The sequence below is a fragment of the Pelodiscus sinensis genome, chromosome 2, assembly GCF_049634645.1.
Source record: "Pelodiscus sinensis isolate JC-2024 chromosome 2, ASM4963464v1, whole genome shotgun sequence".
Lineage (NCBI taxonomy): Eukaryota > Metazoa > Chordata > Testudines > Trionychidae > Pelodiscus > Pelodiscus sinensis.
Window position 1 is genome coordinate 11,606,690 of NC_134712.1, and position 22,620 is coordinate 11,629,309.

A 22,620-nucleotide genomic window follows, 5' to 3' on the forward strand; every position below is an offset into this window, starting at 1 on the left:
AGTGTGGAGTCTGAGAGGGAGTTTGGGTGAAGGAGGTGGTTATGATTTGGGGCAGTGGCTTGGAGTATGGGATCCAGGAGGGGATATGGGTGCAGGAGAGGATTCTGGTCTGGAAGAGGGGTGTAGGAGGAGATGCAGGGTCTGGAAGGGAGTTGTGACCTGGGAAAAGGGGCTGCAGAGAATTGGGTGGTGACATGGGACAGGAGAATGAGGTGCAGGCTCAGTAAGGGGTATGTGTGCAGGAAGAGAGTCTGGCCTGGGGGAGGGAGTGCAGGGTCTGCAGGGGAACTGTGACCTGGAGGAGGTGGGGAGAGGGTATACAGAGGATTTGGATGGTGGCCTGGGGCAGGCAGTTGGAGGGGAGAGAGGGGGTGAGGTGCCAGAGGCAGGCTCTGGCTGGGAGGCACTTACCTAGGTGGCTCCCAGCCAGCAGCTCTGCAGGAACACGAGACAGGCTCCCTGCCTGTGTGTGAGCAGGCTGCTTCACATGGCTCTGCTCCAGCATGGGGAGGGAGCGGAGAAAGGGAGGGAGGTATGAGGCTTCATTCGTTGCCTCTGCCTTCAGCAAAATTTCTCAGCTCCTATTGTCTGGAAGCTAGCCAATGGGAGCTGAGGGATTTTGCTAGAGGATAGGGACAGCACATGAAGCTTTCACCACCCTGCCCAGACTGCATGGCAATTAGCAGCCTGCTGTTTAAAGAGGCTGCAGCTGCTCTGTAGTAAGGGTGCCAGAGAGGTGGCCAGGGGCCAGATCCAGCAGCTTGGCAGGCCTCATCCAGTCCAGTAGCTTCATGCCCACCTCTGCCCTAGCAGGTTCTGTATTATGCCATGGGTTATCCTTTGACTGGGGAGCCTGAGCCAAATCTGACAACTTTTGCTTCCTTTTCATAGCCCCCCCCCCCTCCTCACACACACACACACACACCTCTCTCCGCATTAAAGAAGATTTGCTTGTTCTACCAGCCTTCCCCCATCTCTTCTCCTGATGCTGTTGTACTGTGGATAAATAATTAATGAATTACCAGGCTACAGCATGTATGAGAATGATTGGATATGAGAAACACAAGATCCAGTCACATCCCACAGCCCAGTAATTAGAGCAGTCCCTTAAGAGGTAGCAGATCTTTGTTCAAAATCTGTTCTTCCCTTTAGTGGAGGGGAAACTTGAAATAGGATCGCCAAGATCCCATATGAAAACCCCTACATCACAGACACTTTAAGGAAAATCCTCCCCCCCCCCATACACACACAGCTTATTTCAAGAAACACTTTAAGTACCTAACTTCAAGAAAGGATTCACACCAGTGTTCCCTCTGAACTTGGAGGCAGCACAGCTTCACAGAGGATTAATCAGCCCCACCCTGTCAAAGGCTCAGGGCTCCATATGCATGGAGCTGGCTGGCTGGCTGACTTGGGGGGGGGGGGGCAAATTAATCACCTATGAAGCTATGCTGCTGCACAGTTTAGAGGGAACTCTGGTTCACACAGCTCCAAATCCCAAGTAGAGTTATGTGCATTCCTGCAGTCCCGACTGAGACATCAAATGCCCTCAGAGGAGCAGAGTACATTCCAAACCTTTGCATCTTTCACTTACTATTAAGCATGCTGATTTTTTGTGAATCCCATCCTTAAGATGCTTATTTTTCTCCATTCATTGTACAGGTTGAACCTCTATAATCTGTAATGCAGGTCTGGCAATATCTGTGGTCTGGCATGATTTTAGTTAGCTGGATGTCCACTTATGGGTGTGACCAAGGTTACCATGGCCCCATAAAGTTTACAGACACCAGTCTTGGCTCTTTGTGTTTTGTGCAATTTTGAGCTATAATTTACTCCTAAATCTCTTCTAAGAGCCCAGTAAACTGTGGAAGTGTTGGTAATGCTGCTAGACAATACAGACCTCCCGTGGTTTGGCAAATTCTTGGATTCAGCACTAGTAAGGTCCCAAGAGTGCTGGACAAGAGAGGTTCAACCTCTTTAAGAAGCCTGAGCACCTAAGTCAGGCTTTGTGAATCAGAGTGATCTTTCAGGCATCTAAAACTAAGCATTATGATGCCCAAATACCTTTGTTAATCTAACCCTGGATTGGCATACTATCAGCTGGATGCTCTGCACATGACCACTTTTATTCCATTTTGAGTATAGGCAGTCCCCAGGTTACATACAAGATAGGGACTATAGGTTTGTTCTTAAGTTGAATTTGTATGTAAGTCGGAACTGGTACATATTTTGGGGGGGAGGGGAAGACGGGGAGCTGGAGTTAGGTGGAAGAGACCCTGATTCTCATACAACTTCCTTATTCTAAGAAAAACACAGAAGGTATGTCTACACTACCCCGCTATAGTTTGTGAAATGAGTAGTAATGGTAGTTCGAACTAGGAAGCCTAGTTCGTGCCCCGTGTAGCCACGCTGCACAGGGTTCGAACCAGCAGGTTTTTAAAAATGGCGGATCCCCGCTTATGCAAATGAAGCCCGGGAAATTCAAATCCCGGGCTTCATTTGCAAGTGCGGTATGCCTACATTACCCTCCTAGTTCGAACTAGGAGGGTAGTGTAGACATACCCATACTGTTTTGATATGAAGGTTTTTTTGGTTGATATTTTAATTAAAAATTGATCATAAGTTTCAGAGTTTCATGCTATGTCCAAATCTTCCTTTTGGGGTACCTGAAAGATCCCAGTTATTCATTTAATAGTCAGAATCTTTGTTTTTTATAACTAAAAAAAGTTTATTCAATGCATATTACTGTTCCAAATAGAATTTGCTACAGATGGTTCAGTGAAATGGGTATTAAGTGTAATCAATAGTCATTGGAGAGCACAGTGAAATATTGATACAATCAAAGCTGTTGTTATATTCTGCTGAGCAGAAAATGGAAATCCCTTCCTGTGAAGTGTGTGCGAGAATTTATCCACAGGATTAATTTTAAAGAAAAATTCTGTGTTGGGAACAGGAGTTTAGCCACAGGTGGGTCCTCATTGTCCAGTCACCCACTTTGCAACCAGACCCATCCCCTCGGGGCTTACCCTGCTCCGCTCCAGCCAGGATGTGGGGTTGGGGCTTAACCCCTCTTCCATTCAGTCCTGCTCCTCCCCATTCTTGCCCACGGTAATTTTTCAGCTTCACCTCTGCCAGGCTGGAAGGGACTTGTTAATTTCACGTGACACTAACAAGATACTTGCAGCTCTAGTGCTGAAGAGGGAAAGAGCTGTTGCTCCCAAGGTGGGGACTGTAACACAATGGTCTCACTGCCTGCTGCTCCTGCTGTTCCCTAGGAAATTAATTTTTCCGCTCTGGGGTGCCCCCTTTTGGCTGGTGTCGTCCGCCCCCAGCAGACCCGCGTCCTCCACGGCGAGAAAAGCCGCTCCGCGTACCCTGGTCTGCTGGGGGGGGGCACCCCCCCACGCCGCCAGAGGCGGCGACAATGGGGGAGGCACCCTGCACTAGCTGCGCCCCCCCTCCCCGTTTGTAACTAGGGATCCGACGTAAGTCGGATTGATGTAACCCGGGGACTGCCTGTAATGTCCTGAGAAACATTAAGATAGTGTTTGGGAGATAGATACTTTTGGCTCCCATGCAGCTCCTCCTTTCCCTAGAACAGACTATATAATTTAAAAAGAATCCAGGGAAAGTGTTAATAAAGGCAGAAAGAGGATTAGTAAATGAAGTGTGGACAGAACACTAATATTATACTGATGAACATGGGTGTCAACTTCCCCTCAAGCCCCTCATTGCCCCAGGCCCCGCCCCTACTCCACCCTTCTCCCCAAGCCTCTTTCCGCAAGTTCCTACCCCCGCTACACCTCTTCCTGCCCTGCCTCTTCCCCCAGGCAACACTAAGATGGGGCAGACAACCCATTTTATAAAGAGAACCAAAACAGCAGTGGAAAATATGCGAAGAGCCGCACCAGAATTGCCAAGAAAAAAAGCCCATTCAGAACAGTCAAGCAAAACCAAAAACATTTCTTAAAAAAAGAAGGCTGCCCCTTTAAGATGGCCACCATATTGGGCGCCATTTTTAAAACCACACAGCTCTGACCCAGAAAGCACAGGGAAGCCAGGGGGAGAGGAGCCCGGGAGAGGCACAGGAGCAGCTTCACAAGCCGCACTTTTCGGGGGGGGCCAAGAGCCGCAGGTTGGCCACAGCTGCGCTAAGAGCTTGGCTGTCCATGGGTGCATAGTACCTGCTTAGTCTATGGGTGCTCCAACCCCAGTGCACCCACAGAGTCACCACTTATGCTGATGAAAGCATGTAAAAGGATAGTTAGGAAGTAGAAATATATAGTTTAAATAACAAAATCATTTGTTAGGCAAAAATCCTTTCTAAAGAAATAGACCCTAAGAGACACATTGAAAGTGCAGAGTCCGCATCAATACCCCATGTTTCCTTTACAGTTCCAGATGGGCAGATACTAAGTGTTCTCTAGCTCAGTCTATTTACTGACAGCCATGTAAAAGCTGTGTTACAACTGTTGGCATGACTATATTACCTTTTATACAGGGCTGACTTGAAGATTTCATGCTCTGTTTTTCTGAGCAGATACATCCATATTTTAGCACTAATTTTTATAAACCATTAATCACTGCATCTCCAAGCAACAGTTTTCTGAGTAAGCTACTCAAAGTTAGATCTGGTAACAAAATGGCACTCTGTATCGTATCCAAACTCATAATAAAAACTCAAAGATCAGAATCCAGATTAAATAAAAGTCATTGACAACCTTCTATTTCATACAAATATCAACAAACAGCAAGTGGCTAAAAATGTAGTATAATAAGCAGAAGGGTGACTTCATGCAGTATGGACAAAATTACTGAGGACTTCTCTATAACAGTCTTAGAGTACAGAAAGCTGAAATAGCAATAGGTTAAAGTGCACCATAGTTTTTTTAATATGTGGTAGCAGGGCCCATGTATTACTACACAGCATGCTAGAGCACTGTAGATTCAGAGAAGTTTGACATTAACTCTGTATAAAAGTACCCTTATATTATCAACAGAGAGTCCCTAGGATTTTTAGTAATTTTAACTACATCTAGACATCTTAACTGTCACTTTTTCAGGTAAAATCAATATACTATGCTATCAATCAAAATCTATACTGTCTATAGAGCATAGTACTACAGGTCAGAAGGAAAAAAAATCAAATATATGAATACAAGATGAGCAATACTTGGATAGTCAGTCGAAAAGGATCAGGAGCTACAGGGGATCAAATTAAATGTGATCCAATGAAGTGGTGCAGTTGTAAAGAGGCTAATATCACTCCAGGAGGTAACTGTCCTGTTCTACTCTGTATTACTATCCGTGGAACTGTATCTGAGTGCCACACCTTAAAAAAGATGTACACAACTGAACAAAGTCCAGACAAATAATAAATGATTTCGAAAAACTGATCTGTGAGGAAATAAAATTAAAAAAGTGGGCAAATCTAGTCTTGAAAAAAGACGACTGATGAGGAACCAGATAGACCTTAACATACCTGAAAACCTGTTAGAAAGAAGACAATACAAGCAGTCCCTGGGTTACGTACAAGATAGGGATTGTAGGTTTGTTCTTAAGTTGAATTTGTATGTAAGTCGGAACTGGCATCCAGATTCAGCTGCTGTTGAAACTGACCAGCAGCAGCTGAATCGGACATGCCTGGGGCAGAGCAGCTGGAGTGCTGCTGGGTTGGTCCAGTAGCGCCGCACCTCGGCGCTGTGGGTCCAACCCAGCAGCCCCCCAGCTGCTCTACCCTCAGAATCTGCTGGGGGAGTAGGGGGGGGACGCGCTACGGTTCTGCCGCCCACGTCCTCCACGGCGAGAAAAGCCGCTCCACGTCTCCCTGGTCTGCTGGGGGGAAGCACCCCCCGTGCCGCCGGAGGCGGCGACAGTGGGGGAGGCACCCCGCACTAGCTGCGCCCCCCTCTCCGCCCCGTTCGTAATTAGGGGTCCGACTTAAGTCAGATTGACCTAACCCGGGGACTGCCTGTAATCAGTTTTTCCTCCATGTCCATGAATGGAACAACAATCAGCAACTAGTTTAAGGGACATTAGGAAAAAATTATCTAGGAAAAAATTATCTAGAAATACAAATAGCTAAGCACCGGAATAGGCTTCTTTGTCATTGAACACCTCTCTGGAATAGTCAAGCTACAGTTGGTCCTGCCTCAGAGCACAAAACTTGACAACATGACTTCTCCAAATCTCTTCCAGAACAACATTGGAAGATTTAAAATTACTGAAAAATTAACTTACCTTAGGAAATTGTTTTACTGGAATTAATACTTTCTGCCCCAGCTTCATATTTTTGTTTATCACTACATCAATATACTTTTCTTCTTCCTTTCCTTCCCCTTTTTGAAATTTCTCAATTTCTACAAAAAAAAAGTACAAAGAGCTGTTACTGATTTATTTTAAACTTGGTATGATATTTCCAAATAGATGAATAACGTTTATATCAGCATAATTTTTAAAATCAGTGTGTAACTTGTAAAATAGATTGAATTATCTCCTAGGCTGTAATTTACAATTACATAGTTGGATTCCACTGCATTCTTCCAGTAACAGTAAGCCTTCCCCCAATAGCCATTAGTTTAATCATAAAAACAGACTATAGAAGACTTCTCCTATTGCTTGTTTTAAAAGATTAAAACGGCTGTTCCAAAAATTGTGCTAGTTCATGCTATCATAAAATTGATTTTTTTTAATGCTCATTCAGAATCAATGTTCTGATGGATCACTACAGAAACAGAAATTATGCCCATCAGTCAAGTTTTTTTTACCTCTATCTTTTCTTCTCTTTCTGGTCATTTCTTCCCATTCCCAACTCCCTTTCAGGGAAACATGAACATCAAACACTCAGAAGTTTTAGCATCAGAGTATATATGTATAAGATATACAAGACTCATTTGAACAAATATCACTCACGTATATCAAGCTTTACTTAATTGGGGAAAACTATGCCAGACCAAAGAGTAAATCCAATCAGATTTTCAAGGTCGAACAGATAGGAGGATTTGCCTTTCACTAATCCCTAGATTACATTCTGTACTACTCAGCTTTGTGTGCACGCAGTGCAGTCTCCTTGTTCAGAAATAATAAATGAACATGTGATTAAGGCTTCTGATAATGCCAAGGATTAAAATCCCATGTTTTCAGGCCATAGATGTATCATTTGCACTAGTCTAGGAATTCAGCTGAATGAATAATTATGTGGGTTATTTTATCCATAGCCGAGAAGACTAAGCAATGATTGCTCACCGATTAACCCGTATGACACAATATAACGTTATTGAATAGATTAGATAATGGCAAAGTAGACTTGTTTATCTTTAATCAAGGTAGAATTAATCTTCCTAGGAGAGAACTACAAGAGTCAGGCATGTTATTTCCAATTTATATGGTATGCAATACTCAAAGGATTAAGCAATATTAAAAATGATTGTTTGCCTTTATATGTTTAATTGTCACCATCATACGCAGTCTGAGGCTAAAATGTCAAACTCCAATTTGAAGTAGATATTTCCATATTCTTTTGAGAGAAGTTCTGTCAAACATTGTTTCAAAAAATTGATTTCCCTATGTAGGGATGTTAAATATCGATTAATGGAATACTCAACCATCATGATCCCTAATCAATTACTCAGCTATTCTATAGTCCTCGGGGCTAGGGCCAGTAGTCAATGCGCTCCGGCCCCACTCCCAAAGAGCCTCCTGCCACTGTGCTGCTGCCTCTGTATTTGAGGTAGTAGTGTGGGGTGCCAGATGGGAGCTGGTCTGCGAGGGGAGTCAGTTTAAAAACCAGCTCCCCCCAGGGACCCAGCTGCATGTCACACTGTTCCTTGCCTCTGATACAGAGGCAGCAGCGTAGGGTGGCAGCAGCCCCTGTCCAGAGGCAGGGGTCTGAGATCCCGGACCAGGCACAAGCCAGAACTGAACCAGGCTGCCTGCCCACCTGGCTTCTAATACCCCCTCTATGGCTCCACATTTAAAGCGTAAGTCCCAGACCCAGCATGAGCCAGGACTGAGCCGGGCTGCTGGCCAGCCTGCTAAAAAAATTTACTGGTGAGGGAAGGGGAAGATACATGTAGTCTGCAGCATTAACTGATAAGCTTTTGCTTACCAGTTAATCGACGGGCATACTATTACATCTCTATGCCAATGCCATGTTTTCCAGCTCTGAATATTTTAGCTCTTATGTTTCCTCCCTTGTACCGTGCGGACTATCCCCCTTCCTACAACATGATGTTTGCAAGTCTGAGAACTAAAATGTCTCCTAAAGTGGTGGTTGTTACAGCAATAATCTAAAATGTGTTGAACTATATTTAAAAATTACATATGCTGTATAGTTAGCAGAAAGAGCCTTTAGGCTTAGTGAGATCCTGAATACATGCAATTGCAAACTCTGTTCTCTTACATGAAAAGTGCAACAATAATTGCTCCTGAGCGTTGGTGAGATGTGAGTCTGTATGAGCTTTACATGAGACTTATGTCTAGAATTTCTACAACTACTGTTTTGTTCATAATTGAGCTGTAAGTACAAATAATTGTGAGAACAAGTTTTAGATGCACAAGCCTGGGGGAAAAAAAAAAAAAAAAAAAAGAGAGAAAGAGAAACAAGAAGTCACATCACTATTTTCAAATAGTTACTGTAGCCACAGAATACAAGACTCACATTTTTATTGCTGCTCCAAACCAACAGTGGGCTGCTCCAGTTAGGCTGGCAGGGACTGTTCTGGTCATGTTGGAGCAGCCCCTGCCTGCAGTTGTCTGCTGAAGCCAGACTGGATCAGCCCCTGGGGGTGGGGTGAGGAGGGAAGAGTTCACCAGCCCAGCAGGAGACCCTTTGTCATGAACAGCAGAAGTGCTGACCAGCACCCAGTGACTAATAGGTTAATTCAGGTAGCAAAGGTGTCCGCCAGGGGACCAGGAGATCCAATTGAGATAGAGAGTTGAAATTTGAAATGGATATAGATTCCCTGCCTACTTTCTTTGTATGGAAGAACTCTAAATTGAGTTCAGAGACAGTGATTTAAACCCAGGCAGGGTTACTATGCCCTCCCCTCCACAGAATTCAGGGCATGGGAGTGGACTGAACAAAGAAAATTAGACGTGCGTATGAGGGAAATGTGAGTCCAGTCATGTTGAGGACAGTTTTTCTTTATTTTGTGGTTTGATTTGAACTGCTCTGTGTGAATCTATGCCTCCCCTACCACATTACCATCTAAGCATTGTGCCAGAGGTTTTTTCCCCTCTGTTTTAATTCGGTTTCCTCAGTTGCTCTATAACATCTAGCAACCAAGTATGCTTTATCAAGTTTATCTTTTGTTTTGTAATAAAAATCGCTTTTTAAGGTGATGATTTGATTCGTGTGTCCTGGAAGGTCTGTCTGTGTATCTGCATGCCTCTCACTGAGGGGTCAGCTACGAGAGACTGCAGCTTGTTTTTCCTCCTTTTTCAAGCACTTTTGGGACAAAAGAGCTTGGGGTACTCCTGGGGGTGGTTTCAAGTGTTCACCCCTTTTTTTTTTAGGGATCAAGCAGCATTTGATGGTGGCAGCAAATTCCCAAAAATCTGTGTATTAGGATTGTGGGGCTAAGTTTTTGTAACCAGTGCCTGTAGAGGCAAGGTTTTGAAACTCTTGCGCGCTGCCACTATCTGCATTCTGAGTGCCAGAGCGGGGAACAGCCTTGATACCCCTTTAATCAATTAACTGGAAAACCAATCAAACCGGAATTTACATGCTTAATAAGGCTACCTGACTGAACAAATCTAAAACAGAAGAGAGAATAGAATATTCAACAGTTTATAAAAGTCCTAAAGAAACAGTAATCTGAGTAAAACTACTAGTCCAGTCTCAGGTTTCAATACTTCAGGATGAGATCCGGATACAAAAATAAGTACTACCCAAGTTTATACACACAAGCACAAATGACACAGACAGGCCCCACACAGAAGGGCATGGAATAGCCTAGGACCACCTGACTGAGAAGGCCCAGTCCCTCCTGCCCTGTTGGGCATGCTCCCAGCAGAACCAGGGTATAAAAGCAAAGAGCCCTGCAGCAAGGGAGGCCGCAGGGGGAAAGGAAGAGTCCAGGCCGCACCGATGTTTCTGCAGCAGCTGAGACCTGAATCGCTGCCCATGGCCACCCTGGAGCAGTGCCAGCAGCCACCAACCCCAGGGAGGCAGGAGCGCCCGCAGCCCCAAGGCCAGCCCCAGTAAGGACCAGCTCAGGAGACCAGAGACTACAGGGGTACCAGGGTGTGGTAGGAAGCAGCCCAGGCAGAGGACCGATAGTGTGGCTTGGCATGTATTGGCCGGATTCCCCGCCAAGTGGGCAGGAGCCACAGTCCCTGCCTACAGGGCCCTGGGCTAGGACCCGGTGGAGAGGAAGGGCCCGGTCCCCCTACCACCCTTTTCCCAACCCTGGGCAATCAACCCCTGATCCAGGAAAGGCTTCTCCAGGCGGCTAGGCCTCAGAAGCCATATTTACCCTGATAGAGGGGCACTAACTTTGTGGCAAAGCCAAGGAGGCAGCAGGGAGTGACAGGCCCCTCAACAACATCTTAGATCTACTTTGAAATCAATGCATAAAAGAGGCTATAGAAAGTTAACATTTATTGCTTATATCTGATACTGAAGTTTTGAAATGCAGGACTTGTTAAAATTAACAGATTTTGGAATGGTCTCATGACCATCCTGATGCACCACTTTGATTTAAAGACATCTAAATAGAATCACCTTTAAACTGGTTTGCTGGGAGTGTAAGAATAAGGTGGTCTTGAAACTGGTTCAGTAAAAATAGCTGACTGCTAAAACCCAGCTACACTGATCTATATTAACTGACCAATTTTTTTTAATTACATTAACTAAATCAGTTGTAAACCTGATAGGGAAAAATCTACACAGCAGGACTAAAGCCGAAATAAGCTACACAACTTTGGCTACATCAACTGCATAGCTTAAATCAAAATAGCTTATTTTGACTTTTGGCTTAGTCTACACAGCAGGAAGTCTAAGAGAGAGCACACTCTTCTCCCAACTTCCCTTACTCGCAGTAAAAATGAGGTTTACAGGAATAAGAGTTAGAAGTCCTCTTGCTTGACATTTTAATATTATGTAGAAATAACTGCTTGTAGTGTATGTTATTTCAGAATATCATCAGTTATTCCGAAATAACACTGCTGCGTAGACATGCCCTTGGAAAGTTTCCCCTGGATAGACTGGTATTAGATATACCCTTTATAGTTTAGACGTTAGCAGAAAGGTTAGACAGCCAATTTCAATATGCCTACACATAGTACATATAATTATACACAAGCTTTTGCAAGACTGAAGCCTTAACCACAGGGAAGATATTATTTCATATCATTGTTTGCAATACTGTTTAGAACAAACAAAATTCACTAGATAATATTTAAAAGCATCAAGATCAGTCAAACAATATGCACCCTTGTCTGGAAGTACCAATGGAAATCACTTTTAAATCAGTCCTCAAAGTAAAAAAATACTTTCACTCGATGCTGCTAAACCCAGCCAACCATCTTATATTTATAAAAAAATAAGTACAACTTTCTTTTTCAGACGGAAATGCATATTGTTTACTGAAGCATGAAAAGAGCCCAATCCTGTATTTCTTGTATACCAGGCCTGGACAAAATACGGCCCCCGTTCCTCATCTGGCCCGCCAAGCCACCGGATACAGCCCACGGGGAGCCCCAGGCAGGCTCCCCAGCTTGCCCTGCAGTTCTATGGACCGTGCAGAAGTGCAGCTGCAGGGCTCCATTTCTGTTTTAAAACTGGAGGAGAGGGGGGGGGGGGGGGGGGAAGAAGAGATTTAGAATGCCCCAGAACATTCTCATTGGCCAGTTTCTGGCAGATCCCAGCCAAGGCGAGCTGCTTGTTGGAGTAACAGGCAACCAAGAACCACCATATCCCCTCTCCTTGGCTAAATTATTCATGAAGCACATGGCCAGGCAAGCAGGCAGGTTTGGCAGCTGGCAAGTAAGTCTCTTGGACACAAGCCTGCTTCTGGTACTCCAGCCCTTTGCTGCCCCAACTCTCTGCCCTTCCCCCCACTCAACATACCCAAACCCTCTGTCCCTCTCTTACACCCATACCCCCTCCCAGATCTGGTACCCCAATCTCCTGCACCAGATCATAATCCCCTCCTACATCCCAAACCCCTGCACTCCAGTCCCCTACCTTAAGTCAGAATGACCTCCTTCACCTAAGCTCCCTCCCAGACCTCATTCTCCCTCCTGCACCCAATACTCTACCTCAAGCTCCCTTCTGCACCCAACCTCCATCCCAGACCCCCACACCTCCATTAGTGTCATGGATGAGTGTGGCCCTTGACCACTTTCCAAAATCTTGGAGTGGCCCCCTCATCAAAAATTATTGCCCATCCCTGCTGTACATTTCTCATTGACTTCAATGGAAGCTGTATAAGACCAGATACTGTAAAGTATTTAAAGAGATGTTTTTGTCTGGTCAGCTATCTAAGATTATAGCTAGAAATTCAACTAACTATTATGACAAATCATAGTGAAACAAAATGGCGATCTTCCAATCATGCTGCTAATGCCTAGTTGATATTAGAGGTGTGTTAAGGGGAGGTTCTAGATCTCCCGGGGTTCCCTTCAACAATCCAAGAGGACCATCCACAAGGAGACAGAATCAATTCTGAGAAGGTCACTGACTCCTAAAATGGTGAGGCTGTGAACTGTATCCCAGTGGATTGGCACTCAGACTCATAGACTTTAAGGTCAGAAGGGACCATTATGATCATCTAGTCTGACCCCCTGCACAGTGCAGGCCACAGAATCTCAACCACCCCTCTTAGAATAATCCTCTCACCTATATCAAAGATATTGAAGCATTCAAATACTTTGAAGGACCCAACATGCAGAGAGTCCTTCAGCTGTGATCTGTGTCCAATGCTACAGAGGAAGGCGAAAAACCTCCAGGGCCTCTGCCAATCTACCCTGGAGGAAAATTCCTTCCCGACCCCAAATATGGCGATCAGCTAAACCCTGAGCATGTGGGCAAGACTCACCAGCCAGACACCCAGAAAGTTCCCTATAGCAACTCCTATCATCCCTCCATTGACCTATTTCCAACTGATAATGAATGGTCAATTAGTTACCAAGATCATGTTATTTCATCCAACCATCCCCTTATCATAGAATCATAGAACTGGAAGAGACCCCAGAAGGTCATCAAGTCCAGCCCCCCGCTCTAGGCAGGACCAATCCCATCTAAATCAACCCGGCCAGGGCTTTGTCAAGCCGAGACTTAAATACCTCTAGGGATGGAGACTCCACTACTTCCCTAGGTAACCCATTCCAATGCTTCACTACCCTTCTAGTAAAATAGTTTTTCCTAATATCCAATCTGGACCTCTCCCACCACAACTTGAGACCATTGCTCCTTGTTCTGCCATCTGTCACTACTGAGAACAGCCTCTCTCCATCCTCTTTGGAACCTCCCTTCAGGAAGTTGAAGGCTGCTATCAAATCCCCCCTCACTCTTCGCTTCTGCAGACTAAACAGACCCAAGTCCCTCAGCCTCTCCTCATAGGTCATATGCTCCAGCCCCCTAATCATTTTGGTTGCCCTCCGCTGGACCCTCTCCAATGCTTCCGCATCCTTTTTGTAGTGGGGGGCCCAGAACTGGACACAATACTCCAGATGTGGCCTCACCAAAGCCGAATAAAGGGGAATAATGACATCTCTGGATCTGCTGGCAATGCTCCTCTTATTGCATCCTAATATGCCATTAGCCTTCTTGGCTACAAGGGCACACTGTTGACTCATATCTAGCTTCTCATCCACTGTAACCCCCAGGTCCTTTTCTCAGAACTACAACTTAACTGGTTGGTCCCCAGCCTGTAACTATGCTTGGGATTCTTCCGTCCCAAGTGCAGGACTCTACACTTGTCTTTGTTGAATCTCATGAGATTTCTAGTGGCCCAATCCTCCAATTTGTCTAAGTCACTCTGGATCCTATCTCTGCCCTTAAGCGTATCTACCTCTCCCCCCAGCTTAGTGTCATCTGCAAACTTGCTGAGGGTGCAATCTATCCCCTCATCCAGGACATTAATAAAGATATTGAACAAAACCGGTCCTAGAACCGAACCTTGGGGCACTCCACTAGAAACCGACCGCCATCCTGACATCGAACCGTTGATCACTACCCGCTGGCCCCGGCCTTCTAGCCATCTTTCTATCCATCTTACCGTCCATTTATCCAATCCACATTCCCTTAACTTGCTGGCAAGAATATTGTGGGAGACCGTATCAAAAGCCTTGCTAAAGTCAAGGTATATAACATCCACTGACTTTCCCATGTCCACCGAGCCAGTTACCTCATCATAGAAGCTAATCAGATTGGTCAGGCACGACTTGCCCTTTGTGAATCCATGCTGACTATTCCTGATCATTTTCCTCTCATCCAAGTGTCTCAAAATGGATTCCTTTAGGATCCCTTCCATGATTTTTCCGGGAACCGAGGTAAGACTGACCGGCCTATAGTTCCCTGGATCGTCCTTCTTCCCTTTTTTGAAGATGGGCACTACATTTGCCTTTTTCCAATCATCCGGGATTTCTCCCGATCTCCACGACTTTTCAAAGATAATGGCCAAAGGCTCCTCAATGACATTTGCCAACTCCCTCAGTACCCTCGGGTGCATTAAGTCCGGACCCATGGATTTGTGTACGTTTAGCTTTTCTAAATAGTTCCTAACCTGTTCTTTACCCACCAAGGGCTGTCCATCTTCTTCCCATCTTGCATCACTTAGCACAGAAGTCCAGGAGCCGACCTTGTCCGTGAATACAGAGGCAAAGAAAGCATTGAGTACTTCAGCTTTCCCCACATCCTCTCTCACTAGGTTACCTCCTTCATAAACTCCATTGGGACTGTTTGGCAAGCTCACCTCAGAACACAACAGATCCAATTTCAAAGTCCTATGAGGAGTGATTTTCCCCTGGAAGCCAATGCCTGCCTGTGAAGTATGGGGGTGATGAGGATAACATCTGCTTCTTGGGCCTTAGGATGTTGTTCTCGGAAGAAGGACTGCTAAGCTCCACCTACCAAGGAATGACAATTCCTTTGCATACAGAGTGGCTAAGCTAAGTTGAAACTAGGTTCAATGGGAGGAGTCAAAAGCCCTCAGGAAAGTAAAGAAAGGAGGATTGGAATGGGGGGGGCACACAAAAGAGAAATATGGAACATTATACCAGTGATAATCAGAGCTATGAGAGGAAAAAATTAGGGCTGTCAATTGACCTGCGTTAACACCTGTGATTAACGCAGGACAAGATTAACATGTTAATGCTGCGCTGCCCCTTTGAAGTGCCGCTCCGGAATCAGCTGGAATCCCCACATATACAAGAACATATTGTATCAAACCAACCTCATAGCTTTGTTGGGCGGGGGGGGGGGGGGGGGGGGAAGAGAGAGAAACACTTATGGAGAGGAGGGAAAGTAGTAAGTGTGGTATATCTAGATTTCAAGGATTTTGATGTTGTCTCATAAGACATTTTGAAATGAATTAAGGGAAATACAACCTAGATGGAGCTACTATAAGAGAGGTGCTTAATTGGTTGGAAAAAATCTCAAGGAGTACGTCTCAACGGCTCACAGTCAAGGATACAGTAAGTAGAGTGCCAATATGATCTGGTCTGGGTCTGTTTCTGTTTAAGATCTCCAACAATGCTTTAAGTAATGACAGATATAAATATAAAATTTGGCAATGATACCAAGCTGGGAAGGGTTACAAGTGCTTAGAATTCAAAATATGCACAAACCGGAGAAATGGTCTGAAGTAAATAGAATGAAATTGAATAAGGACAAATGCAAGCACTCCATTTCGGAAGGAACAAAATCGACTGCATGCATAATGCCTAGAAAGGAGTACTGCTGAAAGGGATCTGGGGGTATAGTGGATCATAAGCTAAATGAGTGAGTGTTACAGCGTTGCAAAACCAAATATCATTCTGGGCTATAATAGAATTATTGTAACTAAAATAAAAAATAATTTTCCTCTACTCCAGCAGTGACCTGATCACTGCAGAGGACACGAAGCTAGGGAGAGAGGTAGATACGCTGGAGGGCAGGGATAGGGTCAAAGTGACCTTGATATATTAGAGGATTGGTCCAAAGGAAATCTGAGGTTCAACAAGGACAAGTGTCGAGTTCTGCATTTGGGACGGAAGAATCCCAAACATCGTTACAGGCTGGGGACTGAATGGCTAAGTAGCAATTCAGCAGAAGAGGACCTGGGGATTACAGTGGATGAGAAGCTGGACATGAGTCAATAGCATGCCCTTGTAGCCAAGAAGGCTAATGACATATTAGGGTGCATTAGGAGGAGCATTGCCAACAGATCCAGAGAAGTGATTATTCCCCTTTATTCGGCTCAGATGTGGTGAGGCCACATCTGGAGTATTGTATCCAGTTCTGGGCCCCCCACTATAGAAAGGATGTGGATGCATTGGAGAGGGTCCAGTGGAGGGAGACCAAAATGATTAGGGGGCTGGAGCACATGACCTATGAGGAAAGACTGAGGGATTTGGGTTTGTTTAGTCTGCAGAAGAAAAGAGTGAGGGGGGATTCGATAGACTTCAACTTCCTGAAGGGAGGTACCAAAGAGGATGGAGAGAGGCTGTTCACAGTAGTGATGGATGGCAGAACAAGGAGCAATGGTCTCAAGTTACAGTGGGGGAGGTCTAGATTGGATATTAGGAAAAACTATTTCACTAGGAGGGTGGTGAAGCATTGGAATGGGTTACCTAGGGAGATTGTGGAATCTCCATCCCTAGAGGTTTTTAAGTCTCTGCTTGACAATGCCATGACTGAGTTGATTTAGTTGGTATTGGTCCTGCCTTGGGCAGGGGGCTGGACTTGATGACCTCCTGAGGTCTCCTCCAACTCTATGATTCTATGATCAGTGCAGAATAGTGAGACCAGTTCTGTGCTCCACATTTCAGGAAAGAGGTGGACAAATTAGAGTCTCCAGAGAAGAGAAACAAATTAGAAGTCTAGAAAACGTGACCAAATGAGGGAAGATTGAAGAAATTAGATTTGTTTAGTCTGAAGAAGACTTGGGGGGTAGGAGGAAAGGAACCTGCTAACAGCTTTCGAGTACATAAAAGGTTGGGACAAGGGAGAAAAAAATGCTCATTCATTGGATGTTTGTTAAATCTAAGCCCATTGTTTTGTGTCCAAAGGTAGTTAGGATTTTTTCCCTAATATCCAATCTAAATGGTCAGGGTAGTGAAAAAAGACTGCCTATGGAGTTTGTAGAATCTTAGCCATTGGTGATCCTTAGTGTTGACAGCACCAGAAGGGGTCTTGAATGAGTGGCTCCAAGAAGTGCATCGATGCTTTAAAGTTTAAGGATTTATATCAATAGACCTTTGCTTCTGAGAATGCAATTTTTAAGGGTGCACCTATGAATCATTAGGAGATTCAGTGCAGCCTTCTTGGAGGATCCCAGTACTGAGCTTTTAGGGCTACTTACACAAACTCTTAGGCCCCGGTGATGCAAGTATTTCTGATGCATCTGTAAGAAGGAGGATCTTATCAATTTCTGATGTGCTCATTACTCATTTAGAGCAGGCAAGTTCCAATGGTGAACGAAGTGCAGACTCCATGCACAGGAACTTAAGTCTGGAAGCTCTATTTTTTTTTTTTTCAAACAGACTCAAACTCCTACAAACGTCACTCAAAGAAGCATTAAGATAGCTGGAATGAGGGTCACTCTCAGATGCAGACCGGTTACATGAATGGCAGGCCTTGAAAGTAGGTGAATGGTGCATCAAACTTGGTACTCGACATGGCATCTCTGATCCCACTCAGAAAAGAAATACAACATTGTAAAATATATTGAGCTATTGTACAATATTAAAAACACATACTGCAGATTAGAGATACTAAAAAGGAGGAACACAAGAAAGAATGAAGAAACCAGATCTTTAGTTACTGTGATCTAGGAACGTAAAATGCCAGTTAATCAGTTAACTAGTTAAATGTTAAATCTGCCTAGAGTTTAACCAGTTAACTGACTGAAGTGGGCTTCTGGGCTAGGGACTGCTCCAGCCTGGCTGGAACAGCCCCCTACCCCAGTGCTCCCACCCTTAGCCCATGCTGGGGCTGTCTGTGCCAGCTCCTAGCCTCTGCCTTCTCAGTTCCCCCTCTCCCCCTGCCTCGCTATGGATAAAGGCTGCTCCAGAGTGCCCCTTTCCATGGTGGGCCCCCTGAAGGACTGGAGCAGTTCCCTGACCTGAGCAGGCAGGGAGCTGTTCCAGTCCCTCCCTCCGCTACTGAATAACTGGAACTGGTAAGCACTACCTGTTTAGGGTACCGTGTAATGAGTAACTGGTTACCCAGTTAACCTTTTACATTCCTTCTGTGATCTTGCTGAAAAATATTTCTTACTCAAAACACTTGCCATGTTGGTGATTGAAAGATTACTTTTTAGAACAGCAGCCACGCTATTTAGTGAAAAACACTCTAGAAACCTATACAAGTTATAGGAAACTGAACTTCTAACATTTCTTTGATTAAATGTAAATGAAAAAGCAGGTTTTGTTGGCACTTTCTAATTTGTACTGCTTAGTACAGTGATGGGCAATAATTTTCTAAGGAGGGCCACTTCAAATTTCTCAAGTGGTCAAAGGCCACCCCAAAAGGGGCAGGAGCTGGCTTCCAGTCCTCACAGACCCTGATTAGCCTGGGGGCAGAGGGAGTGTTTTGAACAGATGGCAGTTCACTCTAGAAGTGGTAAGAGACTTTCTGTGCTCCCTCCTCCCCAGGCCAATCAGGGCCTGGAAGCACAAAATCTCTCACCCTTATCCCTGCCCTGCCAGGAGTGTGCAGTGCCAAAAGGGAACCACCAGCTGTTTTGAACAGTTGGTGGTTCCCTCTGGTGCTACACACCCCTGGTGGGGGGACAGGGGTGAGAGATTTTGCACGCTCCCCCATCCTCAGACCTCAATTGGCCTGGGAGCGGGGGAGTGGCAGGGCAGCTGCAGGACAGATCCACTGGCTTGGTGAGCCTCCACGGGCCGGATCTGGCTGTCTTGCCCACTCCTGGGGTAAGGGATTCGGGTGCAGGAGGGCCTGTGAGGTGAACATGCTGCTTGTTTGGGTTAAGGAGGCAATTGTGACCTGGGGCATGGGATTGGGGTACAGGGGTTGGGTTGTGACCTAGGGCAGGGGATTGGGGTTTAGGGACTGGAAGGAGGTATGGGCTCAGGAGGGGGGCAGAGGATTTGGCTTATGTGGGGTAGGGAGTAGGAATGGGGGTGCCAGAGGCAGGCTCTGGCTGGGAGGCTTACCTGTGAGAGACTCCCAGCTATCAGCTCAACATATTTCCCAGGCAGGAGCATGCCCCACCCCCACACTGGCTGCAGGGCCATGTGTTCTGGGAGTAAGAGTCTGAGGGGACCAAAGGAAGCGGTGCCTCACATGCTGCTTGTTTTTCAAACAAGCAGCTCCCACTGGTCAGATGCCAGCCAATGGGATTGTTCTGGGGGTGGAAGTAGTTGTGAAGCACCACTGTCCTCTCCTCCAAGCTCACAGTTTGGGAAACCTAAGCAGCTTAACAGCCACTTTTCTGATTGGTGTGCAAGCAAGGGAGTCTGCCTGAGCCTCCCTGCTGTGTCCGTGGGCCAGATCCAGTCGCTGGGCAGGCCGGATTCAGCCCACAGAAGGTGTTTTGCCCAGGCCTGGCATAATACACAGATCACACTGAAAACAAAATATGTATTACTAATATTATTGAATTATGTTGAAGCTGAAGAACTCAAATCAAATTAATGCTAAAAACCATACTGATGATGTATACTGGAAGCACAAACCATAACAAAACTCAGAAAGAAAACTCATTTCAGTGTTCTTAATCATTTCCCTGTTTACATACATTACTTGCAACACTTTTCCACAGCATTGTGAACTCCTTTGTGTGGCATAAGATAAAAATTATATCTATTCAAATTGTACTTAAAGATATACCTAAAACAGATAAAACTAGATGATATATACTGTTAGTTGCATCTCAGCAAGGAGATATTTGAAGAGTAGAGGAAGGTATAAATAATGTGCAAAAATATACTTAAGGAGCACCAATGGATATTTGCTTTAATTTAGTTTCAGGTTGTTAAAACTATGAGAACATTTGAATTAACATATGCAGACAAGATGAAGCATTTGAATTATACCACTTTAACTGGACAATTTTTTTTTAAACCAGTCTGTCCATAAGTCAAATCACTGAAGACCGCAAAAGTTTGACAATGAATAGCTCTAGCAGTTTTTGCAAGACCCAAAGGATTTAACAAGCATGTTTAAACACAACTACAAGTTGACAAAGTCAGCAGTAAGTTAATATCTTCTTAACTAGCAAGTTTTTGGTAGAGTCAAGTATGGTAGATTATTAAAGCCTGAATAATGAAAACAAGAAGTTAACTCTTCAGCTAAGTCAGCAAAAGGGTTAAGCTATATTTCTCACTTTTAATTGCAAAGGCCATTTAGATATACTGCAAAAGATCAGCTCTCATACAATTATCAGGCTCTGGAGGTCACCAATTAGAACCCCACAAGGATTTGAATTAAAAGAGGCTTTGTGATTAGGTGAAGTAATGATCCAAGAAAGAGATTAGTTCTGTTCAGACTGCACTCATTATAAAACCTATTTCCTTTGTGTAAAGATTCAGAGTCTCTTACATTTATCCTGCTGGTGTTATCACACTATGAGACAGAAATATGATTGCACTAATACATTCTGTAAGAGGCATAAGAGTATTTAACTCCCTATTTTATCACTTGATGTGAAAGACGACAAAGCTGTGTTTTTCCCTATTGACTAGGCACAAGTATGGTCACAAAAACGTAAGCCACAGAAAGATACGATGAATATGGCAGGTAAATTAGGGGAAAATTAAACTATGGAAATCTGATCTTGGGTTCTTTAGCCAGTAGTTCTGCACAGGCTGTGGTTTTGTAGGGAGATAGCTTGCTTTGGTGGCACTAAATATGAGGATAGGTAGTATATTGTATATGTTAGTACAGAGATTAAACTGACAACTTTGAAATATTTTAAAGGTAATTTATCTGAGAATGTTATTCTTAAATCCGGATGGATTTCCAAATTTGAAAGATTCCAATTAAATCTCATGCATTGTAGAATATAGATGTAACTGACATTTATGCAAAAAGCTTTGTTAACTGAGCTATAAATTGGGTCCTCCCAATGATATACATTTGAAGCCAACATGATCTACGAAGTTTGAAACAAGATTACATTTATAATTAGTGAACATTTCAAGTGAATTGTCATGTTCCACTGAAGTTATGTCTGAAAATATGCCTAGACAAAAGTTATTCCCCATTTTCTTAATATATCCCAAAAATATTTACTACACCAAGAACTCATTAAGTTTACAAATAGTGCTGCATAAAACAAAAGGCACTATACGTACAAAGCACACTGTTAATAACTCAAATTGCAAGACAACTACACTACAACTACTACTAAAGAAAGCAGGTTGAACCTCTCTAGTCCAGCATTCTTGGGACCTGACTAGTTCCAAACCAGATAATTTTCTGGACCACAGGAGGTCAATATTGTCTAGCAGCATTACCAACATTTCCAATGCTTACTGGGCTATTAGAGGACATTTAGGGGTAAATTAGAGTTAAACAGCACAGAACACAGGACTAGGACTCGTGGCTGTAAACAAGCTTTATTGGACCATGGGAACCTTGGCCACACTCATGAGAAGTGGAAATCAAGCTAATTGAAATAATTCTGGACCATATTTCCAGACCAGAGAGTTCTGGACTAGAGGGGCTCAACCTGTACTTCTATCCAGTCAGGTCCACTAAATGCAGAGGGACCTCAGCAACTGAACAAAACAAGACATCACTTAGAACATAGGAAGTGAGTCTGGCCTACGAAAGCTCATCACCTATTAAACCATCTTGTTAGTTTTTCCTTTTGTAGTCAAGAATTGTCAACTACACAATAAATCGATAAGGGATAGCACTCAGTCCTGACTCATGCTAGGTCTGGCATCTACCCCCGATGTGGCTCTGCACTGAAAGTAATTTAAGAGCTGGGCAGGCAGGCTTATCAATTAATGCTTGCCTTGCTTGCCCTGGGTCCCAGGAGCTGTTTCTGCTGTGCTGGGCAGGCAGGCTTATCTGTTAATGCTATCTAGTACATGCATCCTTCCCTCACCCCCTGCCACCAGTAAAATTTTTAGAGGGTTGGCCAGAAGCATGGGGTAGCTCCTGGGACCCAATGCAAGCTGCAACTGAACTAGGCGGCCTGCCCTCCCAACTCCTAAAATACTTTGAAAGCAGAGCCACATCAGGAGATGGCTCAGTTCCAGCGGGCTATGCTGCTAGCAAGACCTCTAAAACATTTACTGGCCGGGGAGGGGAGAAGGAGAAGGAGAAGAAGGATGTGTGTAGTAGATAACCAATAAGCAAAAGCTTTAGTTAATGCTAATCATTTAATTATCTTGTGATGGGGTGGATCTCTCTGCTGGAGGCCTTTCTGCACCCTCCCCAGCAACAGGAGCAGGAGAGAGGTCTTCTGAGCAGAACAGAGTGGCAGCTTCTGC

At 44.5% G+C, this 22,620-nt stretch overlaps 1 protein-coding gene across 3 annotated transcripts in view; it reads right to left on the minus strand.

Moving 5' to 3' along the window:
* Window positions 1-22,620, minus strand: part of KHDRBS3 (KH RNA binding domain containing, signal transduction associated 3) — a 318,181-nt gene that overhangs the window by 138,121 nt on the left and 157,440 nt on the right. For all 3 annotated transcript variants that reach the window (XM_075920082.1, XM_075920081.1, XM_006123528.4), the window contains one exon: window positions 6,241-6,359. In XM_075920082.1, coding sequence (XP_075776197.1) covers window positions 6,241-6,288 — 48 coding nt within the window. In that variant the 5' untranslated portion in view covers window positions 6,289-6,359. The remainder of the gene's footprint in view (window positions 1-6,240; window positions 6,360-22,620) is intronic.